Genomic DNA, 21,127 nt, shown 5'->3' with positions numbered 1-21,127 from the left:
CGGGGGCGGGCCTTTGCTCTCTGTTCGGGGCGTGGCCGTGCGCCAGGACGGGAAGAGCGCGAGCCTGACCGCTCCCAACGGGATCGCTCAGCAGGCGCTCCTCCGCGCGACGCTGCAGGAGGCGGGCGCGTCGCCCGCAGAGCTCGTCCAGCTCGAGGCGCACGGCACCGGCACAGCTCTGGGCGACCCGATCGAGGCGCGTTCCCTCGCCACCGCCGTGCTGTCTGGGCGGGGCGAGGTCGGGCCCGCGATGGCATTGAGCGGCGTCAAGGCGAACTGCGGGCACGGCGAGCCGGCGGCGGCCATGAGCGGGCTGTTTGCCCTGGCGGCTGGGCTGTTGAGAGGGCTGGCGCCGCCAAACGCACAGCTGCGGCTCCTCAACCCGCAGGTCGGCGAGGCGCTGCGTGGGAGCGCCCCGTGCGCGCTACCGACGGCTCCCGCGCAGCAGCACGGCCTCGGCGGTGCGTCCATGGGCGGCGGCGTGTCCTCGTTCGGGTACAGCGGCACGATCGCAAACGCGTTGGTGGCGACCTCCGGCGGCGGCCGCTTCAAGGCCATCCACATTGGCCACGACGAGCTGAGAGCCCCTTCGCGGCGCGCCTATCCCTGGCTCTCCAAGCCGCACCCGATCCTCAGTGCTCGTCTAGAGCTTCCGCCGTCGGGAAGTGTGATGACATTCCGCGGCCCGCTGAGTGGGTCGGTCTACGCTCTGTTTGTAGACCACAACATCAACGGCCGGGTGCTGGTGCCTGGCGCGGCGTTTCTGGAGGCTGTTGGGGCTGTGTCTTCCGTCGGCGTCGGCTCTGAGCTGCGCAGGACCTTCTTCTTTAGCCCGCTCTCGCTGTCGGAGGCTGGAGCTGAAGGTGCTGCTTGGATAGAGTGCGCACTGCTCGAGCGCATGCCTTCTACCATCGACGAAACCCCTTCTCCGTGGGCGTCGGACACGCCGTTTGAAGTCCGAAGTGGCGATGGAGTTGAGGATCCGACTCTGCATTGTGCTGGACAGGTCTCCGCTAACCTCATGGCCGCAGGGCCTCAGCAGTATTTGCAAGCCATCCACTCCAGAAGCGGTTGCGTCAGCGGACTGACCCCGGCTGCATTCTATCGCTGTCTTGCGGGAGCGGGGCTGTCGTACGGTCCAGCATTCCGAACGTTGTCCGCGATTTGGGCGGGCTCGGGGCAGGCCGTTGCGCGACTCCAGCGGCGGCGTGACCTGGCAGGGATGAGCGTGCACGTAGCTGACCTGGATGGCGCGATGCAGGCGAGTGCGCTAATCGCGCGTGGACAGGGGACGGACACGAAATTGCCGTTCGCCATCGAGGTGGCGAGGCTGTGCGGGCGATCCGCAGGCCATCTGCTTGCAACAGTGACGTCAGCCGAAGGAAGCGACTCGGATATTGATCTCGGCGGCACGCGCTCGGAGACCTGTACGCAGCTGATTGGCTTCCAAGTCCGAGCACTTCGCCCAGCCTCTGCATACAAGGAGCCGAAGCACCTCTACATAGCCGACTGGATCGACGCTCCGAAGCAGCGGCAGGGCTTGGTCGACATGGCTGTCCTCTTCCGCGAAGCGCATTGCAAGACCACGCATTTGCAGGCGCAAGAAAGGGGGCGTGTCGTTCTTCCACACGCGCTTCTCATGTCGACGAGCACAACGGCCCCGCTAGCTGCCCTGGCGGCAAGCAGGCAGCTCATGCTGGCCGCAAACTCCGACAAGTCGTCCGAGCCGCCGCTCTGGCTGCTGTCCGAGTCGCCCCTTGCCGGCGGAGGGGCGCCGGGGCTTGCGAGGACGGGCGCGTGGGGCCTCGCGCGCGCTGCGCGGGCCGAGGCGCCCGCCGCGCCGATCGGGTGCGTGCGCCTCGAGGGGCAGTCGCTGCACGACTCTCTCCGCACGCTCCTCTCATCCGCCGCCGCGCGAAGTGAGCCCGAGCTCGCGTGCTCGGGTAAGGCTGTGCGCGTCCCTCGGCTGGCAACGGCGGCCTCGCTGCAGGCGGGCGGCCAGCCGCGGCTGCACGGAGCGCAGCTTCTGACGGGCGGGACGGGCGGCCTTGGCATTGTCACCGCGCAGTGGCTGGCTGGGTGTGGCGCGTCGGCGCTCCTGCTCGCCTCGCGCAGCGGCGCGGTCGCCGACGGCGTCGCGGCTTTGGAGCTGCGAGCGAGCGGGGCCGACGTCCGCGTCGCCCTCTGCGACGCAGCCGACGCCGCCTCGACGGGCCGGCTGCTGGCGGCGGCGTCCGGCGAGGCGCTGCCTCCGCTCCGTGGCGTGTGGCACGCGGCGGGCGTGCTGGCGGACGGCATGCTGCGCTCGCAGACGGCGGCGATGCTGCGCCGCGTGTACGGCGCGAAGGCGCACGGCGCGTGGGCGCTGCAGAGAGGCGCCGCGACGACGCCGCTCCAGTGCTGCGCGCTCTTCTCTTCGGTGGCGGCGCTGCTCGGCAGCGCGGGCCAGGCCAACTACGCGGCGGCCAACAGCTGCCTCGACGCGCTGGCGGGCGCGCGGCGCGGCGCGGCCCTCTCCGGCGTGAGCGTGCAGTGGGGCCCGTGGGCGGAGGTGGGGATGGCGGCTGGCGGCGCGGTGCACGCGCGGCTGCAGGCGGCCGGCTGGGGGCTAATCGGCCGGGCAGAGGGCCTCGCGGCGCTCGGGCTGGCGGTGGGCCCGAGCGCGCCGCCGGTGGTGGCGATGCTGCCGGTGTCGTGGGCGCGCGTGCTGGGCGGCGGCGGGGAGGTGCCCGCCTTCCTGTCCGCCTTCGCGCCTCGCGCCTCGGCCGCCGCGGCCGCCTCCGCATCGCCCTCCGCGCGGCAAGCGGCGCCTCGCGGCGTGGTGCTCGACGAGGTGCTCGCTGCGGTGGCGCGCACGGCGGGCGGGGTGGTCGACGCGGACGCGCCGCTGATGGAGGCGGGGCTCGACTCGCTCGGCGCGGTCGAGCTGCGCAACCAGCTGCAGGTGGCGGCGGGCGAGGGTGCCCCGTCGCTGCCAGCCACGCTCGTCTTCGACTACCCGACGGCGCGGCAGCTCGCCGCGTGTCTCCAGCCTCGCCGGTCGGCCGCCCCAGGCGTTGACGTGCAGGGCACGGCGGTCAGTGCCAGCGAGGCATGCGACTGTGGCATCGTGGGTGCCAGCGCCCTTCTCCCCGGGGGGGCGTCGTCGTTCTCGCTGGCGTGGCACATGGCCGCTACGGGCGCCAGCGTCGTGGGCGAGGAGTCCGGTGTGCGGTGGGGCTTGGCAGGTGAGGCACCGAACGTGCCGGAGGTGGTCGCGAGGCGCATGCGCCACGGCGGCTTCCTGCAGGACGCGGAGCTCTTCGACAACGCCTTCTTCGGCGTCGCGCCAGCCGAGGCGAAGGTGATGGACCCGCAGCAGCGGCTGCTGCTCGAGCGCAGCTACGAGGCGCTGCACGGGAGCGGCTTGCGCCGAGCGGACCTGCTCGGCAGCGCGGTCGGCGTCTTCCTCGGCATCTGGGCGTGCGAGTTCGCGGCGGTGCTTCGCAAGAGCCCGCTCGGCGAGAGCGTGTACGCGGCGACGGCCGCCACGTGCTCTGTTGCGGTCGGCCGCGTCTCGTTTGCGCTCGGCCTGCAAGGCCCGTGCGTGTCGTTCGACACGGCGTGCTCGAGCAGCCTGGCCGCGCTGCACGCCGGCAGCCGCGCCCTCCAGCACGCCGAGTGCGGCACCGCACTCGTGGCCGGCGTCAACATGATGTTTGACCCGGCAGCCAGCGTCGGGATCGCCCTCGCCGGCATGACCTCCGCTCTGGGCGCTTGCCACACCTTCGACGCGCGCGCCGACGGCTACTGCCGCGGCGAGGCGTGCGGCGCGGTGGCGCTGCAGCCCTCTGGCGGGGGCGGGCCTTTGCTCTCTGTTCGGGGCGTGGCCGTGCGCCAGGACGGGAAGAGCGCGAGCCTGACCGCTCCCAACGGGATCGCTCAGCAGGCGCTCCTCCGCGCGACGCTGCAGGAGGCGGGCGCGTCGCCCGCAGAGCTCGTCCAGCTCGAGGCGCACGGCACCGGCACAGCTCTGGGCGACCCGATCGAGGCGCGTTCCCTCGCCACCGCCGTGCTGTCTGGGCGGGGCGAGGTCGGGCCCGCGATGGCGTTGAGCGGCGTCAAGGCGAACTGCGGGCACGGCGAGCCGGCGGCGGCCATGAGCGGGCTGTTTGCCCTGGCGGCTGGGCTGTTGAGAGGGCTGGCGCCGCCAAACGCACAGCTGCGGCTCCTCAACCCGCAGGTCGGCGAGGCGCTGCGTGGGAGCGCCCCGTGCGCGCTACCGACGGCTCCCGCGCAGCAGCACGGCCTCGGCGGTGCGTCCATGGGCGGCGGCGTGTCCTCGTTCGGGTACAGCGGCACGATCGCAAACGCCGTGGTGCAATCGGGGGCCTTTCCCCCTCGCGCAAGGTCGCTGCGCCCTCGCTTTCGCCGTCGGGCATTCCCGTGGGCTTCACCGCCCGCTGCAGCGGCCGCGACCGCTTTCTACTCCACGGGCTGGAGACGCCTTTCCGAGGTCGACCCCGGGCCCGCTTCGGAGCCGTGGCTAGTTGTGCTGCCGCGTGGTGCCACCTCCTCAGTAGTACGCTCCTTCCCTCAGCCCTGCCAGGTTTGTAGCGCAGATCAACCGCCGGACGCAGCCGCTTTTGGGGCTCAGGCTTTGGGCGGCGTTGCTCTCTTTCTAGAGGAGACCAAAAGCACAATGCCGGCTCTGAATTGCTTAGCTGCGGCACTGGCGTTGTCGCAGGCACTCATTGAGAGCACCTCGCGCGCCTTGCCGCCCTTCCTGCTGCGCACCGCCGGGCTTGTATCGCCGCGGCCACGCGGAAGCACGTTGAGGCTCTCCGGGGCAGCTTACGGCGGTGTGTGGGGCTTTGCTCGCGTGCTGCGCATGGAGCAGCCAGGGATGCGCGTGGTCAGCTTCGACGTGGCGCCGGGGACGCCTGAGAGCTCAGAGGTGAGGGCGCTTCTGGCGGAGGCTGCTGCGTGCGCCGAGCCAGAGATAGCTTGGGGCCGCAATTCTCGGCACGCAGCCCGTCTCTGCCGGGACTGTGTGGTGACGGCATCGAGGAAGGCTGACCTTTGCGGATCGTGGCTAATCAGCGGAGGGCTCGGTGGGCTCGGAATCCGCGGCGCCAGGTTGATATCGGAGGGTGGGGCCTCGCGGATCGTTCTCTCGTCGCGTAGCGGTCGCGTGGCGCATGCTGGGCAGGGCCTTGAGTCCTCCATGCGTGCGGTGATGGCGGCCACGCCAACTGAGATCATCGCATGCGACAGCGCGGACGCTGACGACGTGGCGGCACTCATTGCTGCCGCCCGTCCCTCGGCACTGCTACATGCTGCGGGTCGCAGTGACAAGGGTCTCGTCGAGCAAGTGGCTCGAGCAAAGCTGGCTGCGACTCTCGCGCCGAAGGCGGGTGGCGCAGCGCACATGCATCACGCGACCTCTCAGCGGACGCTGTCGGCGTCAGTGCTCTTCTCGTCCATCGCGTCGGCCTTGGGAAATGTCGGGCAGTCAAGCTATGCGGCCGCAAACGCAAGCCTTGATGCGCTGGCAAGGTGTCGAGCCGCGTCAGGAATGACCGCGTGTAGCATGCAACTTCCCTTCGTGGCTGGCGCCGGCATGGCGCAAGCCGGCCTCGATGCCGCCAGTGTCTCGCTCGACCAGCTGGCCAAGGTGCGGGGCATGGCGCCCATCTCGCTGGAGCAGTACGCGGCGTGCCTGGCGCGGCTGGTCGAGCTGCCGGGCCGCGTCGTCTCGCCGCTCCCGCTGGGCGTGCGGCAGCTGCGGGCGTGTGTGCCTGACGAGTCGCTGCCGGCGCTCTCGGAGCTCGTCTTGCCGGCGGCCGCCGCGCCGTCGGCATCGCCCTCCTCCGCGCCGGCCGCAACAGGGCCTTTGACGGACGCGCTGGCGGCGCTTCCGCCGGCGAGGCAGCAGCCGCACGTCGAGGCGCTCGTGCTCGGCGTGCTGCGCGAGCTCACCGGCGCCGCCGACGTCAGCGCCGGCACGCCGCTGATGGAGGCGGGCGTCGACTCGCTCGCGGCGACGGAGATGTCGATGCGGCTGCGTGCGGCGACGGGGCTTCCGCTCTCGCCGACGCTGGTGTTCGAGCACCCGACGCCGCGCGACATCGCCGCGCACCTGCTGAGCCAGATCGTGGGCTCGCGCGAGCCGTCGCGCGCCGTGCCGTCGGGCGGCGCCGAGGCGGGCCGCGCTGTCGGGCTGCACGGCCTGGCGGGGCGGTGGCCCGGCGGCTGCGCCGGCCGCGCCGCGCTCTCGTCGATGCTGCACGCGAGCGGCGACGCGGTGGGGGCGGTGCCGTCGTCTCGTTGGGAGCTGTCGTCGGCGGTGGACGTCTCGCGGCTGAGCGAGGTGCAGCGGTCGTGCGTGCCGCACGGCGGCTTCGTGGCGGGCGCGGCGCACTTCGACGCCGCCTCGTTTGGGGTGTCGCCGGCGGAGGCGGCGGCGATGGACCCGCAGCAGCGGCTGCTGCTCGAGGTCGGGTACGAGGCGCTGCACGGGGCGGGCGCGCGCCGCTCGTCGCTGCTAGGGGGCGGCGAGGGCGTCTTCGTCGGCATCGAGCGGCCCGATTGGGCGCTGCTCTCGTCGCTGCGGCCCTCATCGGTGTACGCGGTGACGGGCGACACGATATCGGTGGCGTGCGGCCGCCTCTCGTTCGTGCTCGGCATGCAGGGCCCGTGCATGAGCGTGGACACGGCCTGCTCGTCGGCGCTGGTGGCGCTGCACGGCGCGTGGCGGGCGGCGCGGAGCGGCGACTGCGACGGCGCTCTCGCGGCGGCCGTGAGCCTCAAGCTGGTGCCGCACCCATCGTTGGCTGCGGCATCAGCTGGGATGCTGTCGATGGACGGGCGGTGCAAGACGTTCGACGCGGCCGCCAACGGGTACGTGCGGAGCGAGGGCGTTGGCGGTGCAGTCGTGTCGGCGGCGGCCTCGGCAGTGCCTGTCGGTGCTGTGGTGGTGCGGCAGGACGGGCGCAGCGCGAGCCTGACGGCGCCAAACGGCTCGGCGCAGCGGCGGCTCTTCACCGCAGCTCTCGAGGCGACCGGCGAAGCGCCGTCCGCCATGCTCCGCATCGAGGCGCACGGCACGGGGACGGCGCTTGGCGACCCGACCGAGGCGGGATCGATCGCCTCCGTCCTCGGGCGCGGCGACTCGCGAACAACGGCGCTAGCGGTGTGCGCGGCCAAGGCGAGCATTGGGCACACCGAGGCGCCCTCGGGGCAGCTGGGTCTGCAGCGGCTGCTAGCGGCGCTGCCTCGCCTCGAGGCTTGCGGCAACGCGCAGCTGCGACAGCTCAACCCCTTGGTGGACGAGCGCCTGGCGACGGCGGTGGTGGTCGCGCCCACGCAGCCGCTCCAGGCGACGGCCCGAGGCTGGGCCGGCGTCTCGTCGTTCGGCTACAGCGGGACGATTGCACACGCGACCATCGACACGCCCGTCTCTCTCCCGCCCGGCAGCTCTGCACGCTCTGGCGCGCTGCACATCCGCCGCAGGCGATTCGCGTGGGCCAAGCCCGCATGGCAGCGCAGCTCCGCGCAGGTCAGCGCGCCCTCGGTGCCCTTCCTGGGCTCGCTCCGTGAGAGCTCGGCCGACGAGATCGTCTGGCAGCAGCGCTTCTCGGCGGTCGAGCTTGCCTTCCTGCAAGGCCACCGCGTGGGCAAGGTGAAGCTGCTCCCGGGCACCTGCTACATCGAGATGGCGCGCGCGGCGGTCCATCAGCAGCACGGGCCGTCCGCCTTTGCTCTGCCGCACGTGCGCTTCCAGACCATCCTCTTCCTCGACGAGGCGGAGCTGCGGGGGGCGCCCACCATCCAGCTCCGGCTAGCGCTCGGCACGTCCGAGCTCTCAATCACCTCGCGACTTGAGGACGCGGCGTGGGACGAGCACGCAGTCATGCAGCTCGAGTTGCGGACAGAGGGCGCCGAGGCGCCCCTCGACCGAGCGGCGGTGCGTGCGCGCTGCCCCGACCACGTCGCTGGCGAGGAGTTCTACGAGAGGACGGGCAACGACTACCGCGGTGAGTTCCGTGCCCTCACTGACGCTTGGGGCGGCGGCGGCCGCGGCGAGGCGCTTGGCCGTGTCGAGTACTCTCGTGCGGAAGCGGAGCGGAGGCACCTCCGATCCTGTGCCTGGCTAGACGCCTGCTCGCATGCCCCCTGCTGGTGGTCTGACCATCGAAAGCGGCCGTTCTTTGCCAAGGCCGTGCGGTCATACCACATTCTCAAGCCAGAGGTTTCGGACAATCGTGAGCTCTGGAGCCACTTCACGATGGAGGACGAGGACACTTTCGAGGGGCACATGCGCTTCTACGACGGGTCTCTCGCGCCCACCGCGCGCATCGAGGGCGCGGTCGGCGGCTTCTTCGAGGTAGGCTGGCTCGAGGGCCGGCGGACGAGGCGAAACATGTACCACGTGCAGTGGGCCTCGCGGTCGTTGGAGCTCGCCGGTCCCGACCCTCTCTCGATGCTGACCTCGGGGCTCCAGATCGGCGCACCGCCATCCGGGGGAGGCCTTTCGGTCCAGGCCGGGTCGCCGTCGCTCGCCGTCGCTGCCTTGGGCGGAAGGTCTGTCGCCGCTGCGCTCTCCGGACTCGACTGTGCGCGGGCGGCGGTTCTAGCGTCCATGGGAGTTGCGCCGCTCTGGCTGCTGTCCGAGTCGCCCCTTGCCGGCGGAGGGGCGCCGGGGCTTGCGAGGACGGGCGCGTGGGGCCTCGCGCGCGCTGCGCGGGCCGAGGCGCCCGCCGCGCCGATCGGGTGCGTGCGCCTCGAGGGGCAGTCGCTGCACGACTCTCTCCGCACGCTCCTCTCATCCGCCGCCGCGCGAAGTGAGCCCGAGCTCGCGTGCTCGGGTAAGGCTGTGCGCGTCCCTCGGCTGGCAACGGCGGCCTCGCTGCAGGCGGGCGGCCAGCCGCGGCTGCACGGAGCGCAGCTTCTGACGGGCGGGACGGGCGGCCTTGGCATTGTCACCGCGCAGTGGCTGGCTGGGTGTGGCGCGTCGGCGCTCCTGCTCGCCTCGCGCAGCGGCGCGGTCGCCGACGGCGTCGCGGCTTTGGAGCTGCGAGCGAGCGGGGCCGACGTCCGCGTCGCCCTCTGCGACGCAGCCGACGCCGCCTCGACGGGCCGGCTGCTGGCGGCGGCGTCCGGCGAGGCGCTGCCTCCGCTCCGTGGCGTGTGGCACGCGGCGGGCGTGCTGGCGGACGGCATGCTGCGCTCGCAGACGGCGGCGATGCTGCGCCGCGTGTACGGCGCGAAGGCGCACGGCGCGTGGGCGCTGCAGAGAGGCGCCGCGACGACGCCGCTCCAGTGCTGCGCGCTCTTCTCTTCGGTGGCGGCGCTGCTCGGCAGCGCGGGCCAGGCCAACTACGCGGCGGCCAACAGCTGCCTCGACGCGCTGGCGGGCGCGCGGCGCGGCGCGGCCCTCTCCGGCGTGAGCGTGCAGTGGGGCCCGTGGGCGGAGGTGGGGATGGCGGCTGGCGGCGCGGTGCACGCGCGGCTGCAGGCGGCCGGCTGGGGGCTAATCGGCCGGGCAGAGGGCCTCGCGGCGCTCGGGCTGGCGGTGGGCCCGAGCGCGCCGCCGGTGGTGGCGATGCTGCCGGTGTCGTGGGCGCGCGTGCTGGGCGGCGGCGGGGAGGTGCCCGCCTTCCTGTCCGCCTTCGCGCCTCGCGCCTCGGCCGCCGCGGCCGCCTCCGCATCGCCCTCCGCGCGGCAAGCGGCGCCTCGCGGCGTGGCGCTCGACGAGGTGCTCGCTGCGGTGGCGCGCACGGCGGGCGGGGCGGTCGACGCGGACGCGCCGCTGATGGAGGCGGGGCTCGACTCGCTCGGCGCGGTCGAGCTGCGCAACCAGCTGCAGGCGGCGGCGGGCGAGGCCACGGTGCTGCCAGCCACGCTCGTCTTCGACTACCCGACGGCGCGGCAGCTGGCGCACTTCTTTGCACCAGCGGCCTCCGCTGATGCTGATACTGCTTCGCCCGCGCTCCTTGACGCGGCGCCGTCGGCAGGCGGCCTCTCTCCGGCACAGGCCGGGGCCGGGTTTGAGCGCCTCGGGGACTGCTTGCTCATGCTGCGGTCTGGTGCTTCCGAGCCGCCCCCCCTCTTTGCCGTCACTTCGCTCGAAGGGACGGCGACGCTCTTTTCGGCCCTCACGACAGCGGGGGGCCTCTACGCGCTGCAGCACGAGCACCTCAGCACCGGCGATCCCGCGGCGTTGGCTGAGGCTACGCTGCCCGAGGTGGCGCTCAAGTACGCCGAGCTCATCATCGGCGAGATGCGTCGGCGGGCGGCGGGCGGCGCCTTTCTCCTCACCGGCGTCTCGTTCGGCTCCTTTCTTGCACACCACGTGGCGGTCGCGGCTGGCAGCCTGGGCTTCCCGGCGGCCGGCATCGTGCTGCTCGAGCCGTGGCCGGTGCCGCCGCTGCTGAGCCCCCCGACGTCAGAAGAGGGGGCGGCGCAGGCTGCCGCGGTGCTCGAGCTCTTCTCCCGCGGGACGCTCGGCGCGCCGGCGGAGGAGGAGGAGGAGGAGGAGGTGCTCTCCGCCTACATCGGGCAGCCCGAGGACGCGCTCGGGCCTCTGATGGCCGAACGGCTCGCCCGCCTCGGGCTGCAGCCCTTCAGCACCGCCAACATCCTCAAGGCCGGCCGGCAGATCCGCGTCCTCGTGCACCACTCGCGCATGTGGGCGAGCGCGTTTGTGCAGCCGCTCGCGCCACTGCCCGCGCCGACGCAAGTGTTCGCCGCCTTTGCAAGTGAGCGAGAGGACTTCTTCCTCCGCAGCTTTGGAGCCGCGCCCGAGGAGAGCGACGCAAGCACGGTCCGCCGCTTCTACGGCACCGCGATGCGAGACGAGGTGGTGATCGACGGCTCGCACCTCGAGGTGGGCGTACGCTGCGCCACGGGCCGCGAGCCACTGTTTGCGGAGCGGCTGGCGGCATTCCTGGCGGCAGTAATCGAGTGAGAGTCAGACTCACTTGAAGAGTGTTGTGTGCGTAGTGTTCATGTGTTTTCTCTCATTGAGAATTTTACATAAAAAATGAGAAGACAGAACCGAGAAGTCAAGACCGCGCGGGCCCAAACGGAAACGCAAACCATTTGTACGATGGTCCGCGGCCGACTTTGTGTTTGCATGTGTCTGTGTGAGTGATTGACGGGGTGATAATCTGATCGCACACACACATATAAGACCACACGCCGAATACATCTCTCTACACACCACACCAGTCACCACACCACACGCAGTCGCAGACAGAGTCAAGAGACCAGACCATATTTGTCCCGGGGTACAACGAGTCCGGACGACACACGACACACAACGCCCAGACCCACCATGCCTGGTCAGTGCTCGACGTGGCACGGTGCAATCCACGCGGCGTGCGATATCGCGCTACACGGAGATGGCTCGTTCGGCCGCCTCGCCCTAGGCGCAGACCAGTGGGCCTCGGAGCGGCAAGCGTCGGCCTCTCCCAATATGTACCTGCATGATGTCGATGACATGACTGATGCGTCCTCTCTCCTTGCTTTTCAGCTGCGAGCTAACGAATGCCCTCGGTTGAGACGATTTCGTTCGAGACCGCCTCGCTGCCACCTAACCTCCGCTGCAGCACGGAAGCCCAACCGCCTCCGCCCTCGACCGAATGTCCGCTCGCCGACGCCGGCGAGTCAGCGCGGTAGACTAGTCGCCCGCCGCCCGCCGCGTCAGCCCAACTCGCGGCCCACCCGATCAGAGCTCTGCACTGCTCTGCAGAGACACCTCCCTTTCGGGCGATCAGCGCCTCCCATCCGTGTGCGCGAGCCTGCGGGACGAAGAAGGCGGCTGGGTGAAGGGAAGCAGGGTGCTGTGAGGGAGGGAAGGTGAGAGGGCGGGGAGGTGAGAGGGAGGGGAGGGGAGAGGGAGGGGGGGTGAGAGCTGGTGGGCGCACCGCTTCAAACAGCTGATCGCCAGCATCCGCCACCACAACAGCCACGGGCTTGCGGGATGGGCCGAGGAGGCGGCTGAGCACACGCGCCTCGCCTGATTCGCTCCCGTGAGCACCGCTACGGGGCGCGTCCTCCTCTGTTCCGAGCACGTGAGCAAAGTGGCGGCGCACGCCCGCAGCGGTGAGCGCCTTGTCCGCGAGCCGTTGTGGCAAAGGTGAGATGACAACGAGCGTGGCTCCGGCGTGGGCGATGTCGGCCAGCGCCGCGTCGAGCGTCGCGAGCCGCCGCGCGCTCCCAAAGCCGCGGACAAGGGATGCGTCGTCCTCATCGATCGTCAGCCTCCTCGCGGCGAGCGCGTCCAGTGAGAGGGCAACGAGTGGCGGCGCCAGCTCATCGGCCTCCTCAGTCCTCGCAACGCTGACGGTTGAGTCGCTCCGAGGTGAAAGCTCACCCTCGGGCATCGATCCGCACTCCGTGGACACCCGCACCCGCGGCTGCGGCCCCGCAGGCGGGGCTACTGCCCGTGTGCCAGCAGAGTGTCGCGGCGGGGGTGCGAGCTGACCGAGCCCCTCCGCAAAGGCGGCTGCAAGGAAGCTGCCTGTGTCCAGCTCCGAGGCGAGCTGCATCATGTCGTCGTCCAGCTTCATCGGTGATCTCGACATGCAGCGGTAAAAGACGACGGCACCGAGCGAGGTGTATGATGGAGGTGAGACCCAGCCTGAGACCCAGCCTGCGCGTGCTGCGACCGCACCTCGAAGTCAAGAGTCAAACTCTGCACTTTCATTCCGGGGGAGAGGGGGGGGGGTTAGGTGTCCGAGGGGGCCACCGGCCAAAAGCGCATGTCTTGAAGGTCCGATACTGGAAGGAAGCCCATATAGGCACCTTACAAAGGGGGGGGGGGGGGGGGGGGGCCCTTTTTGGAGTCGGACCTTCCAGTTGACACAGGAGCGTTTGTGCCCCGTTTGTGCCGCGTCCCGTGCCCCCGAGTTCATTATCCAGGAAGAAGGGACCCGCTCGGACCCTCCAGTTGACACAGACAGACAGGAGAGATCTCTCTCTCAGACAGGGCAGGGGGGCGCACGCAGACAGACGCCAGACGGGCTGTGACGGTCACACCGGAGCGAACACACAGATAGATCCACAAGACAAGACACTCACCCCCGGGGCTAGGGCTCTCTTGCCCGTAACCCGATACCGATCATCCGGCCCGCTGGATGCGCTTCTCAGCTCACCGGCCCTGGATGTGAGGTTACCGACTGCACTCCAAGTGCTCCAAGCCAACGGGACTGCCACTTTAAAAGAAAACAGACAACCCAAAGGGAGGGATGGGAGGACGGCACGCCGCCACCACACAGGGATTTTAAGGAGAGGAGTGTGGTGCTAGCCGTCGCCCACCCTAACGCTTGGTCGTCTGCCTCTTTCTATCTCCCTTCGCAGTCCCTCGCCGATTCTCGCTGCAACCTTCATGCCACCTCGCGGTCGTCCCACTCTCGTCGTTCTCCCTCCTGTCGCTTCCTCCTCTGTCGCGTCGCTCTCGTCTGCCTCATCCTGCGACGCCGCCGCCGCCTGCCGATCCCTTGCTCTCGCGGCTTCTCCCGCCTTTCGGCGCAACTCCGCCCTCCTCGCGGCATAATTTGGCCCCTCGAGTTTATCGAGCTCTCCTCGCGCAAGGACGACTCTTCTGACGCCCACTGCGATCATTTGCCGCCAAGTCATGTCGTTGCTCAGGTCCACTCTCTCTTCGAACACTTGAGACTTGTACCTCCACGGTCGGTGTTGGCGCTGGGGTCCCCTTCGGGTGCATCGTGACAGCTGACGACGGGATTACCACTGGTGTTTCGTCCTCCTCGGAGTCTTCTTCCCCGGCTTCCTCCCGTTCGGCTCTACGTTCAGCGTGGCTCACCCTCCATGCCGTGAACAGGCGCTTTGTCCACACAAAAACACAACCCCGGGCCCAAGACGCACAAGCTCAGACAGTCGAGAAAGGGATAGACAGCATCGACAGTCAGAAGTCAGCGCTGGGTCCCAGGGCGAATGCGATGACGGCCTCTAGTGTGAGCTCTAGCTAGTGAGCTCATCGCTACTATATGCAGCGAGTTTCTTAGGAGCTTTGTCCACCCTATATTCTTCTCTCTCTCCTCTGCCCGTGCCTTGGTCTTGTCGTCGTTTCGCACCCATGTCTGTATGGCGATCGAGGCTGCCTTCCCCACTACCTGTAGTTCACTCGTCACCTCTCCTGCGAGCTCCCCTCTCTTTCCTTCGGGTATGGAGTCCGTGAGTGCGGGCAGCGTGCAGGCAATCACGGGCGCTATTTTGTCGTACTCCTCTTCGGTGAGCGCTCCAAATCTAGACCCTATTGCCTTTAAGGAGGCTGCCCTCGCGCGTCTCAGGAATGTGGCGGTGTCTTTTGAGTCCGGCGCCTCCCGTTCGACTCTTGCTGTCGCCCTCGCCGCGTGTTTGTCAAGCTTCCGCATGAAGTGACGCGCGTCTTCCTTATTTCCAGCGCAGCTGCCGCTCAGTATATGCGCCAAGCGCCAACGACGCCTGTGGTGGCTCACTGTCTTCTTGTGTCCAGTCGTCCCAGTCTCTCCGTTCTCCGATTCTCCTCCTTGACTCGCGCGCCTCTTTTGCGGCCTCATCCCTAGCCGCTTGCACGCTCTGCATCCCCAAAACGCACTCCTCGTGGCGGGGCCCCTCGTTCCCCGTTTCTTTTCCCCCTCTAGAATACGCCTGTGGTGCGCCCCGTGTGGCACCCCGACCTGTTGTCTCACCCTGGCCCCCAAGATCGTTTTGGTCGTCACATTGTGGCCCCCTACGTCGTCAAATGTCGCTCGCCTGTCCTTCCCCCCATTCTCATATCTGGCAATCTCATCTTATTGTCCCATGGGTGTTTGAGGGGCTGGCTACGGCCACTTCGCTCCGACAGCCGTCCCGCCACCCCTGCCGTGTGTGATCCCGGCCTCACTGTCTTTCGAAATTGTCCGCACACCCACTCGTGCGCGCTCTGACACATGAGACATGTGCCCGTACGTCCGTCGGTCCACTATCTCCCTCTTCTCTGTGTCCTCTGCCGCCTCCCTTCTCGCCGTGTAATGCATGTTCTAGTTCGTACCGCGTCCCGCACCACTTTTGAGGCGTCCTCCGTGTCGTTAACTTATTTCCCAGGTATGCTGTCGCCACTGCGTCGGCGTATGCGTTGCAGGCTATTCCCACGTGCGATGGCACCCACACAAAGACCACCGCCTCTAGCTGCGATCTATAGTACACAATCGCCTCTAGGAGACCGCCTCAGTCCTTCTGGCATCCCTTTGCGGTGCGCATTCTCAAAATCTGCTGCAGCGCGGGTTTGCAGTCGCATAGTACTAGGCACCGCCGCGCCTGCGCGTCGCTCTTCCTCCCCACATTCCCGCCCCAAACGCTGGCCTTATCTCCCCTTCTTCACAGGGCCCGATTCCGTTGAGTCACAACATGCTACCGAACTTTCTTTCTTAGAATAAATAAATAGAGCAGTCATCTCCAGAAGAGATGGGCGACGCACGAACACAGAGGCACAGTGCGCACCCCGCCCCGCTCACAGGGCGTGCATGAACTTTCTACGAACTTTCTTAGACGCACGCAGCCACTTCTATTCTTTGCTGTGAGGGAGGCTTGTGTTTTAAGAATTGTTTCCTGGGGGGAGTTGCGGAGCGGCCCGGCCCGCGGCGCTGGCGGGGGGGGGCAGGAAGTCCCGCGACGGGCGCCGGCGGGGGGCGCGGCGGGAGCGACGGGGGGGGGAGGGGATGGATGGAGTCGGAGGATGATGGGGATGGTCCTCTCGGCGAGCACCACGGTGCTCGCGGATTCGACCATCCGCCTGACTACCATTCCGACGACGCCTTCTGTGAGGAGGGCGGCATCTGTGAGGGCGACGGCTTCTAAGCCGTCGCCTTTGCAGCGCCAGTCCCGTACCCGGTGTCCTGCGAGGTCATAAAATTCTCTCCGGGTTTGCCATGTCCGAGGCTGAGGCGCGCGAGGCTACCATCACCGAGATCTTGCACCTACAACGCGCGCTTGAGGAGATGAACTCAAAGATCTCTGAGGTCTCCACCGCAAATGCCGCCATCGCTACCGAGAATGAAACACTTGCCGAGTACATCGACCAACTCATGAAGCGCGCAGTATCGTTGGGCGGGCTGATCACCAGCAAAAAGCAGCAGGCTAGGAGTCCGAGGCACCACCCCTCCAGCAGCCGCCGCAGCGCCAGGACGAGCGAGCGAGCGCCGACTGCGCGTACGAGCCTCAGCTCAGGCGCCGTACCGGCGCCGCCGCCGCCACTGCAGCCGCCGCCGCCGCCGCCGCCGCCGCCGCCGCCGCCGCCGCCCCCACCGCCAGCCGCACCCCCGCCGCCACCTGCACCTCCGCCACCGCCACCCCAAACTGTGCCTGCACCAGGCGATCACACTGCATCGGATGGAGCCAGCAGTGTGGGTAGAGTGGCGAACGGTACGTAGAGTCCGCTTACTGCTATGTTGTTCAGATAGGTTGACAGAAACAAGAAGCTCACATCGCAGACAGTTCACACTGTACGAAAAACCGCCGCGCGGTCCGCTCGGCCGCGCCCCGCGCCGCCGCCGCGGCTATCTCGGTCGGTTCTCTCGGACTCGCCGCGCCGCGCGGTCTGTCTCCCCCGTCCCGCCGCCGGGCCGCGCCGCGAGGCCGCGCGAGAAGTCCCGCGAGACATGCACACATGGCGGGAGACGAGGGGAGACGGACGCGCACCCCCGCGCCCCCCGCCCCGCACATACACAGCGCTGAGTGGTAGGGCCCCCAAGGGCCTAGAAAGCGCGCCTCCCTCTCCCCCTTTCTCCCATTGAGGGAGGTGTGCGAAAAATGTAAAAAGTGGGCGAACAGGTGAGACGTCTCTGTCTCACGGGTGTTTCGTCCCTGTCTCAACGCTGTCCCCCAAGTGCGTCTCAGTAATTTCTCACATACTCTCACCAATCTCTGTGTTGTCTCAGCCTGGTCACAGCAACCAGTCTCACTTTGTTTCAAGGGTGGCACACGGTCCACCTTCAGAGACGTGTTTGAGACACCCGTGAGACAAATGTTCACCCCTGCTGTATGACGATGTCGTACCTCTCCTGACTCTTCTCCCTCTCCTCACGGTGAACAAGCGAGCGGCGCTCCTCGTCTCACTCGGTCTCTCACAACGGCATAGTTCTTGCTGCGCCAAGCGACTCGTCTCGCTTTGCTTCTGAGAGACAGCGCTGAGCCACAATGAGACACGGCGCAGAACGGGTGAAGCCATGGAGTACCCCCAAGCCAGATGTTAGCCAGTTGTAGCGCGGTCGGCAGAGGGGTGAGGGCGGCGACAGCATGGGTGGCGGCGAGCCGGCGAGGTGGGTCGGTGGGTGCTCGCGTGGGGAGGGCAGCGGTGGCGTTGGCACAGGCGGCGCCGGCGGCGGCGTGGCGCGTGGGCGGCAGCGTGGAACCGGTTGTGGGCAACGGTGGCGAGGGCGGCGGCGGTGCCTAATCAAGGGCGCCGGCGGTATGTGGGCCAGGTGTGGCAGCGGCAAAAGGGCGGTGGCGGTGTGAGTTGGGCGGCGGCGTGGGTACTCTAACGCCACGGCGAGGCCGAACGGCGAGGGCGGCTGTAAGGGCTGAGGGGGCGGCGGCGTGGGCAACGACGTGGCGAGGGCGGCGGAGGGGTGGGGGGGGTGCGGGCGGTGGGGCGTGGGGGGCGTGGCCGTGGGGGGCGGAGGGGCAGGCGGCGGCGGTGCCCCGGAGGCTGGGCGGCCGAGGGCGTCGACGGCGTGGGTGGCGATTGATTGGCGCGGGCAACGGCAAGGATGGCAGCGGTGTGGGTGGCAATAGAGCGATTGGGTGGCAGCGGCGTGTGTGGGCGATACGCAACGGCGACAGCAACGGTATGGATGATGGCAGCGTGGGCGGCAGCAATGGCGTGGGTGTCGTGGCGGCGTGGGTGTGGCGAGCAAGTCGACGGCGAGGGCGACGGGGAGGAGGGCGGTAGCGTGGGTGGCAGCAGTGTGGGGGCGCCGGTGACAGCATGTCGATGGCGTGGGTAATGGCGGCGCAGGCGGCAGCGAGGGCGAGGGGTGGCGTGGCGTGGGTGGCGCAATCAAGTAGTCGGCGAGGGCGACGGGGGCAAGCAAGGCGGTGGTGACGGCGGCGGCGAGGGCGGCGGCGCGGGGGTGGCGACGGCTAGTGTGGCAGCGGCGAGGATGGCGGCCCTTGGCGGGCGCCTTTTCGGGCGCTTTGTAAAAGCCAGTCCCGGGGCGCCGCCTTTCATCGGGAGCAACTGGGAGAGACAAAGGAAAAGTGCCCCGCGGCTGGTACGTGCACTCTTTTCGGCTGCGCCCTTTCTTTGTCCTTTGTTCAGAATTTTACAACAGAACTCCCTCGCACAACACTGGGCACGGGACTGGCGTGCACTGTTCAGAATACAGAGAGAGAGAGAGAGAGAGAGAGAGAGAGAGAGAGAGAGAGAGAGAGAGAGAGAAGAGAGAGAGAAAGAGAATTTTACAACAAAACTCCCTCGCCCGACACTGGGGGCACGGTCTTTCTACACTGGGGGTCTGGGGGCACGGGACTAGAAAGAAATAGGGACAAACAGAGAGAGAGAGCCTCGCTGATAGGTCTCCTTAAAATCCCTGTGTGGTGGCGGCGTGCCGTCCTCCCATCCCTCCCTTGAGTTGTCTGTTTTCTTTCTTTCTTTCTGATAGGTCTCTGGCAATTTTTGGCCCGGCATTTCGCTCTGCAACCGAGAGGTAGGTAAGTAAAAGAAAATGTCCGAATTGCTTTGATCATCTCGAAGGCAAGCTCAGAAAAGAAAACGTTCGCGGCGCGTTTGATCTGCTCAAGGCCGTGTCCTCACGGCTCGGCCCCTGCTCGGCTCCAAATGGCAGCCACCAGCTCCAAATCGTTCAACGAGCAGGAGTACGTGCTCACTGAGCACGGCACCAAGCTCTACACCATGTGCGGCATGCGTTTCGAGGTGACCGAGGAGTATCAGGTGCGCAAGGCGGTCGGCCAAGGCGCCTACGGCTTGGTGTGCGCGGGCCGGCGGAGGCTTCCCAACGGCACGTACCAGCCGGTGGCGATCAAGAAGATCCCAAAGGCCTTCGAGGACACCACCGACTGCAAGCGCCTCCTCCGCGAGATCAAGATCCAGCTGCACTTCTCCCACCTCAACGTACTCGGCGTCCTCGACATCCTGCCGCCGGTCGAGGGCAAGGACGGGTGGAAGGACGTGGTGCGCCGCGCCGCATACGCCGCACGCGGACCGCGATCGGCTGGTGGCGGTGGACCGCCCTTTCCCACGCTCCGCTGCGGACCGCTTGCACCGCACAGCACCGCCGCCGCGTGCTGCGTGGCAGACTGGCCCACCCTCTGCCCCGCCGCCGCAGTACCTGGTCTGCGATCTCATGGACACGGACCTGCACTACATCATCCACTCCAAGCAGTGCGCGGCGCCCGGCCCTCTCCCCCTCCTCCCCCGTCCGCCCACCCGCCCTCGCCTCTGCCCCGCTGCAGGCCGCTCGAGGACCAGCACTTTCGCTACTTCCTCTACCAAATCATGCGCGGCGTGCACGCGCTGCACGCCGCCCACGGCGCGACGCCTCCCGCCCTCGCCTCGCCTCGTCGCCCTTGGCCGACTCGCCGCGCCCCTCCCTCCCCCTCCCCTCCCCCATCTCTCAGTCCTCCACCGCGACCTCAAGCCCGGCAACCTGCTCGTCAACAAGAACTGCGACCTCAAGATCTGCGACTTTGGCGCGAGACGCGCCGCCGCCGCCAGCCGCGACTGAGCCCCGCCGCGACTCAGCCGCCGCCTCTGCCCCTCCGCCGCAGGGCTGGCGCGGCCGGTCAACCCCGACCCGAGCACCAAGGAGGACCGGTGCATGACCGAGTACGTCGTCACGCGCTGGTACCGCGCGCCGGAGCTCCTCGTCGAGAACCAAGACTACACCGGCGAGCCACCCGCCGCCGTCCACCGCCCGTCCCGCACCGCCCGTCCCGCACCGCGCCGCGCCGCGCCGCCAGCCCCGCGCCGCCCGCCCGCAGGAGCCATCGACATATGGGCGTGCGGCTGCATCCTTGCAGAGATGATTGCACGCGAGGCCCTCTTCAAAGGGTGACACCGCTAACCCTCACCCCCACCCCGACCCCCACCCCGACCCCCACCCTCACCCTCTTCGAAGGGTGGCGCTAACCCTCGCCCAGACCCAAAGCCTTCAAAGGGCGCCGGTCTCGAGTCGAGTCCCGTCTCACCCGCCCCCTGCTCACCCGCCCCCTGCTCACCCGCCGCCGGCCCGCGCCCCGCCGAGCAGGCGCGACTACCTGCACCAGCTGCGGCTGATCATCGACGTGCTCGGCACCCCCTCCGAGGAGGACCTCAAGTGGATCGCAAACGACAAGGCGCGAGCCGCCCCACAGCCCAGCCGAGCCAGCCGCCTCTCTCACAGCCCAGTACCGCGGGCCTCTTGCCGCGGGCCCAGCGCCAGCCTGATCGCCGCGACGAGAACTCAGGCGTACGAGTTTGTCAAGACGCTGCCCATCAAGCGCGGCCGCGCGTGGTCCGAGGTCTTCCCGAACGCGCACCCCGACGCCCTCGACCTCCTCGGCCGCATGCTCGTGTGGAACCCTGCCAAGCGCTGCACGATGGCGGAGGCGCTGACCTCGAGCTACCTCACAAAGCTGCACGCGGGCGCGAGCCACGCCGCTGCCCCTTCCCCTCTCCCCCTCCCCACCCTCCCCCATCCCCTTGCTGCCTCGCTGAGGCACCGCCCGCCGGGTGCCGCGCAGGCAAGCTCGAGGCGCCGGAGCCCTTTTCGTTTGGCTTCGACAAGCCCGGCAAGAAGCGGTCCGAGCTGCGCGAGCTCGTCTGGCGGGAGATGTGCCGCTTCCGGCCCGAGTGCGCAAAGGCGTCGACGCCAGACGTGGGGCGCCCGCCGCCGATTCGTCGCGGCTGGACGGCGGAAGAGGTGGACCCCGCGGGGGCGAAGGAGGCGACTCGCAAGGAGGCGGCCTCCCCCTTGCAGCCTCTGGCAGAGGCCAACCAGGCGTCGCCGTCCCAACCCAAGCAGGCTTGCCGCACGGGCCAGCGACAGCCGCTCGTCACTCCGCGCGCCGCTCACCAGTCCCACCGCCTGCTGCTCCCCCTCAGGCCGACCCCGTCGGCGGCGTCGTGCAAAAGCTAAAGGGGCTCAAGGCGCGCTAG

The 21,127-nt window shown here is 68.6% G+C and overlaps 2 protein-coding genes across 2 annotated transcripts; both read left to right on the top strand.

Moving 5' to 3' along the window:
* Positions 1–670: 670 nt before the first annotated feature.
* On the top strand, positions 671–2,232 carry EMIHUDRAFT_210318 (hypothetical protein; the record flags this gene model as incomplete). The annotated part of the gene is made up of 4 exons (XM_005769154.1): positions 671–962; positions 1,032–1,136; positions 1,221–1,749; positions 1,921–2,232. Coding segments are annotated over 4 exons (1,238 nt in total), but the record flags the coding sequence as incomplete, so codon positions are not given.
* Positions 2,233–18,763: 16,531 nt separating this feature from the next.
* MAPK1 (MAP kinase) lies at positions 18,764–21,127 on the top strand (the record flags this gene model as incomplete). The annotated part of the gene is made up of 8 exons (XM_005769153.1): positions 18,764–19,162; positions 19,317–19,372; positions 19,444–19,520; positions 19,609–19,680; positions 19,759–19,920; positions 19,972–20,041; positions 20,238–20,701; positions 20,994–21,127. Exons 1-8 carry the CDS (start codon positions 18,809–18,811, stop codon positions 21,125–21,127), a joined length of 1,389 nt encoding a protein of 462 aa, XP_005769210.1. The 5' UTR covers positions 18,764–18,808.

The sequence above is a fragment of the Emiliania huxleyi genome, assembly GCF_000372725.1.
Source record: "Emiliania huxleyi CCMP1516 unplaced genomic scaffold EMIHUscaffold_43, whole genome shotgun sequence".
In the NCBI taxonomy this organism is placed as follows: domain Eukaryota; phylum Haptophyta; order Isochrysidales; family Noelaerhabdaceae; genus Emiliania; species Emiliania huxleyi.
The sequence above is the reverse complement of the archived record's forward strand: the minus strand, read 5'-3'. Positions and strand labels throughout refer to the sequence as shown.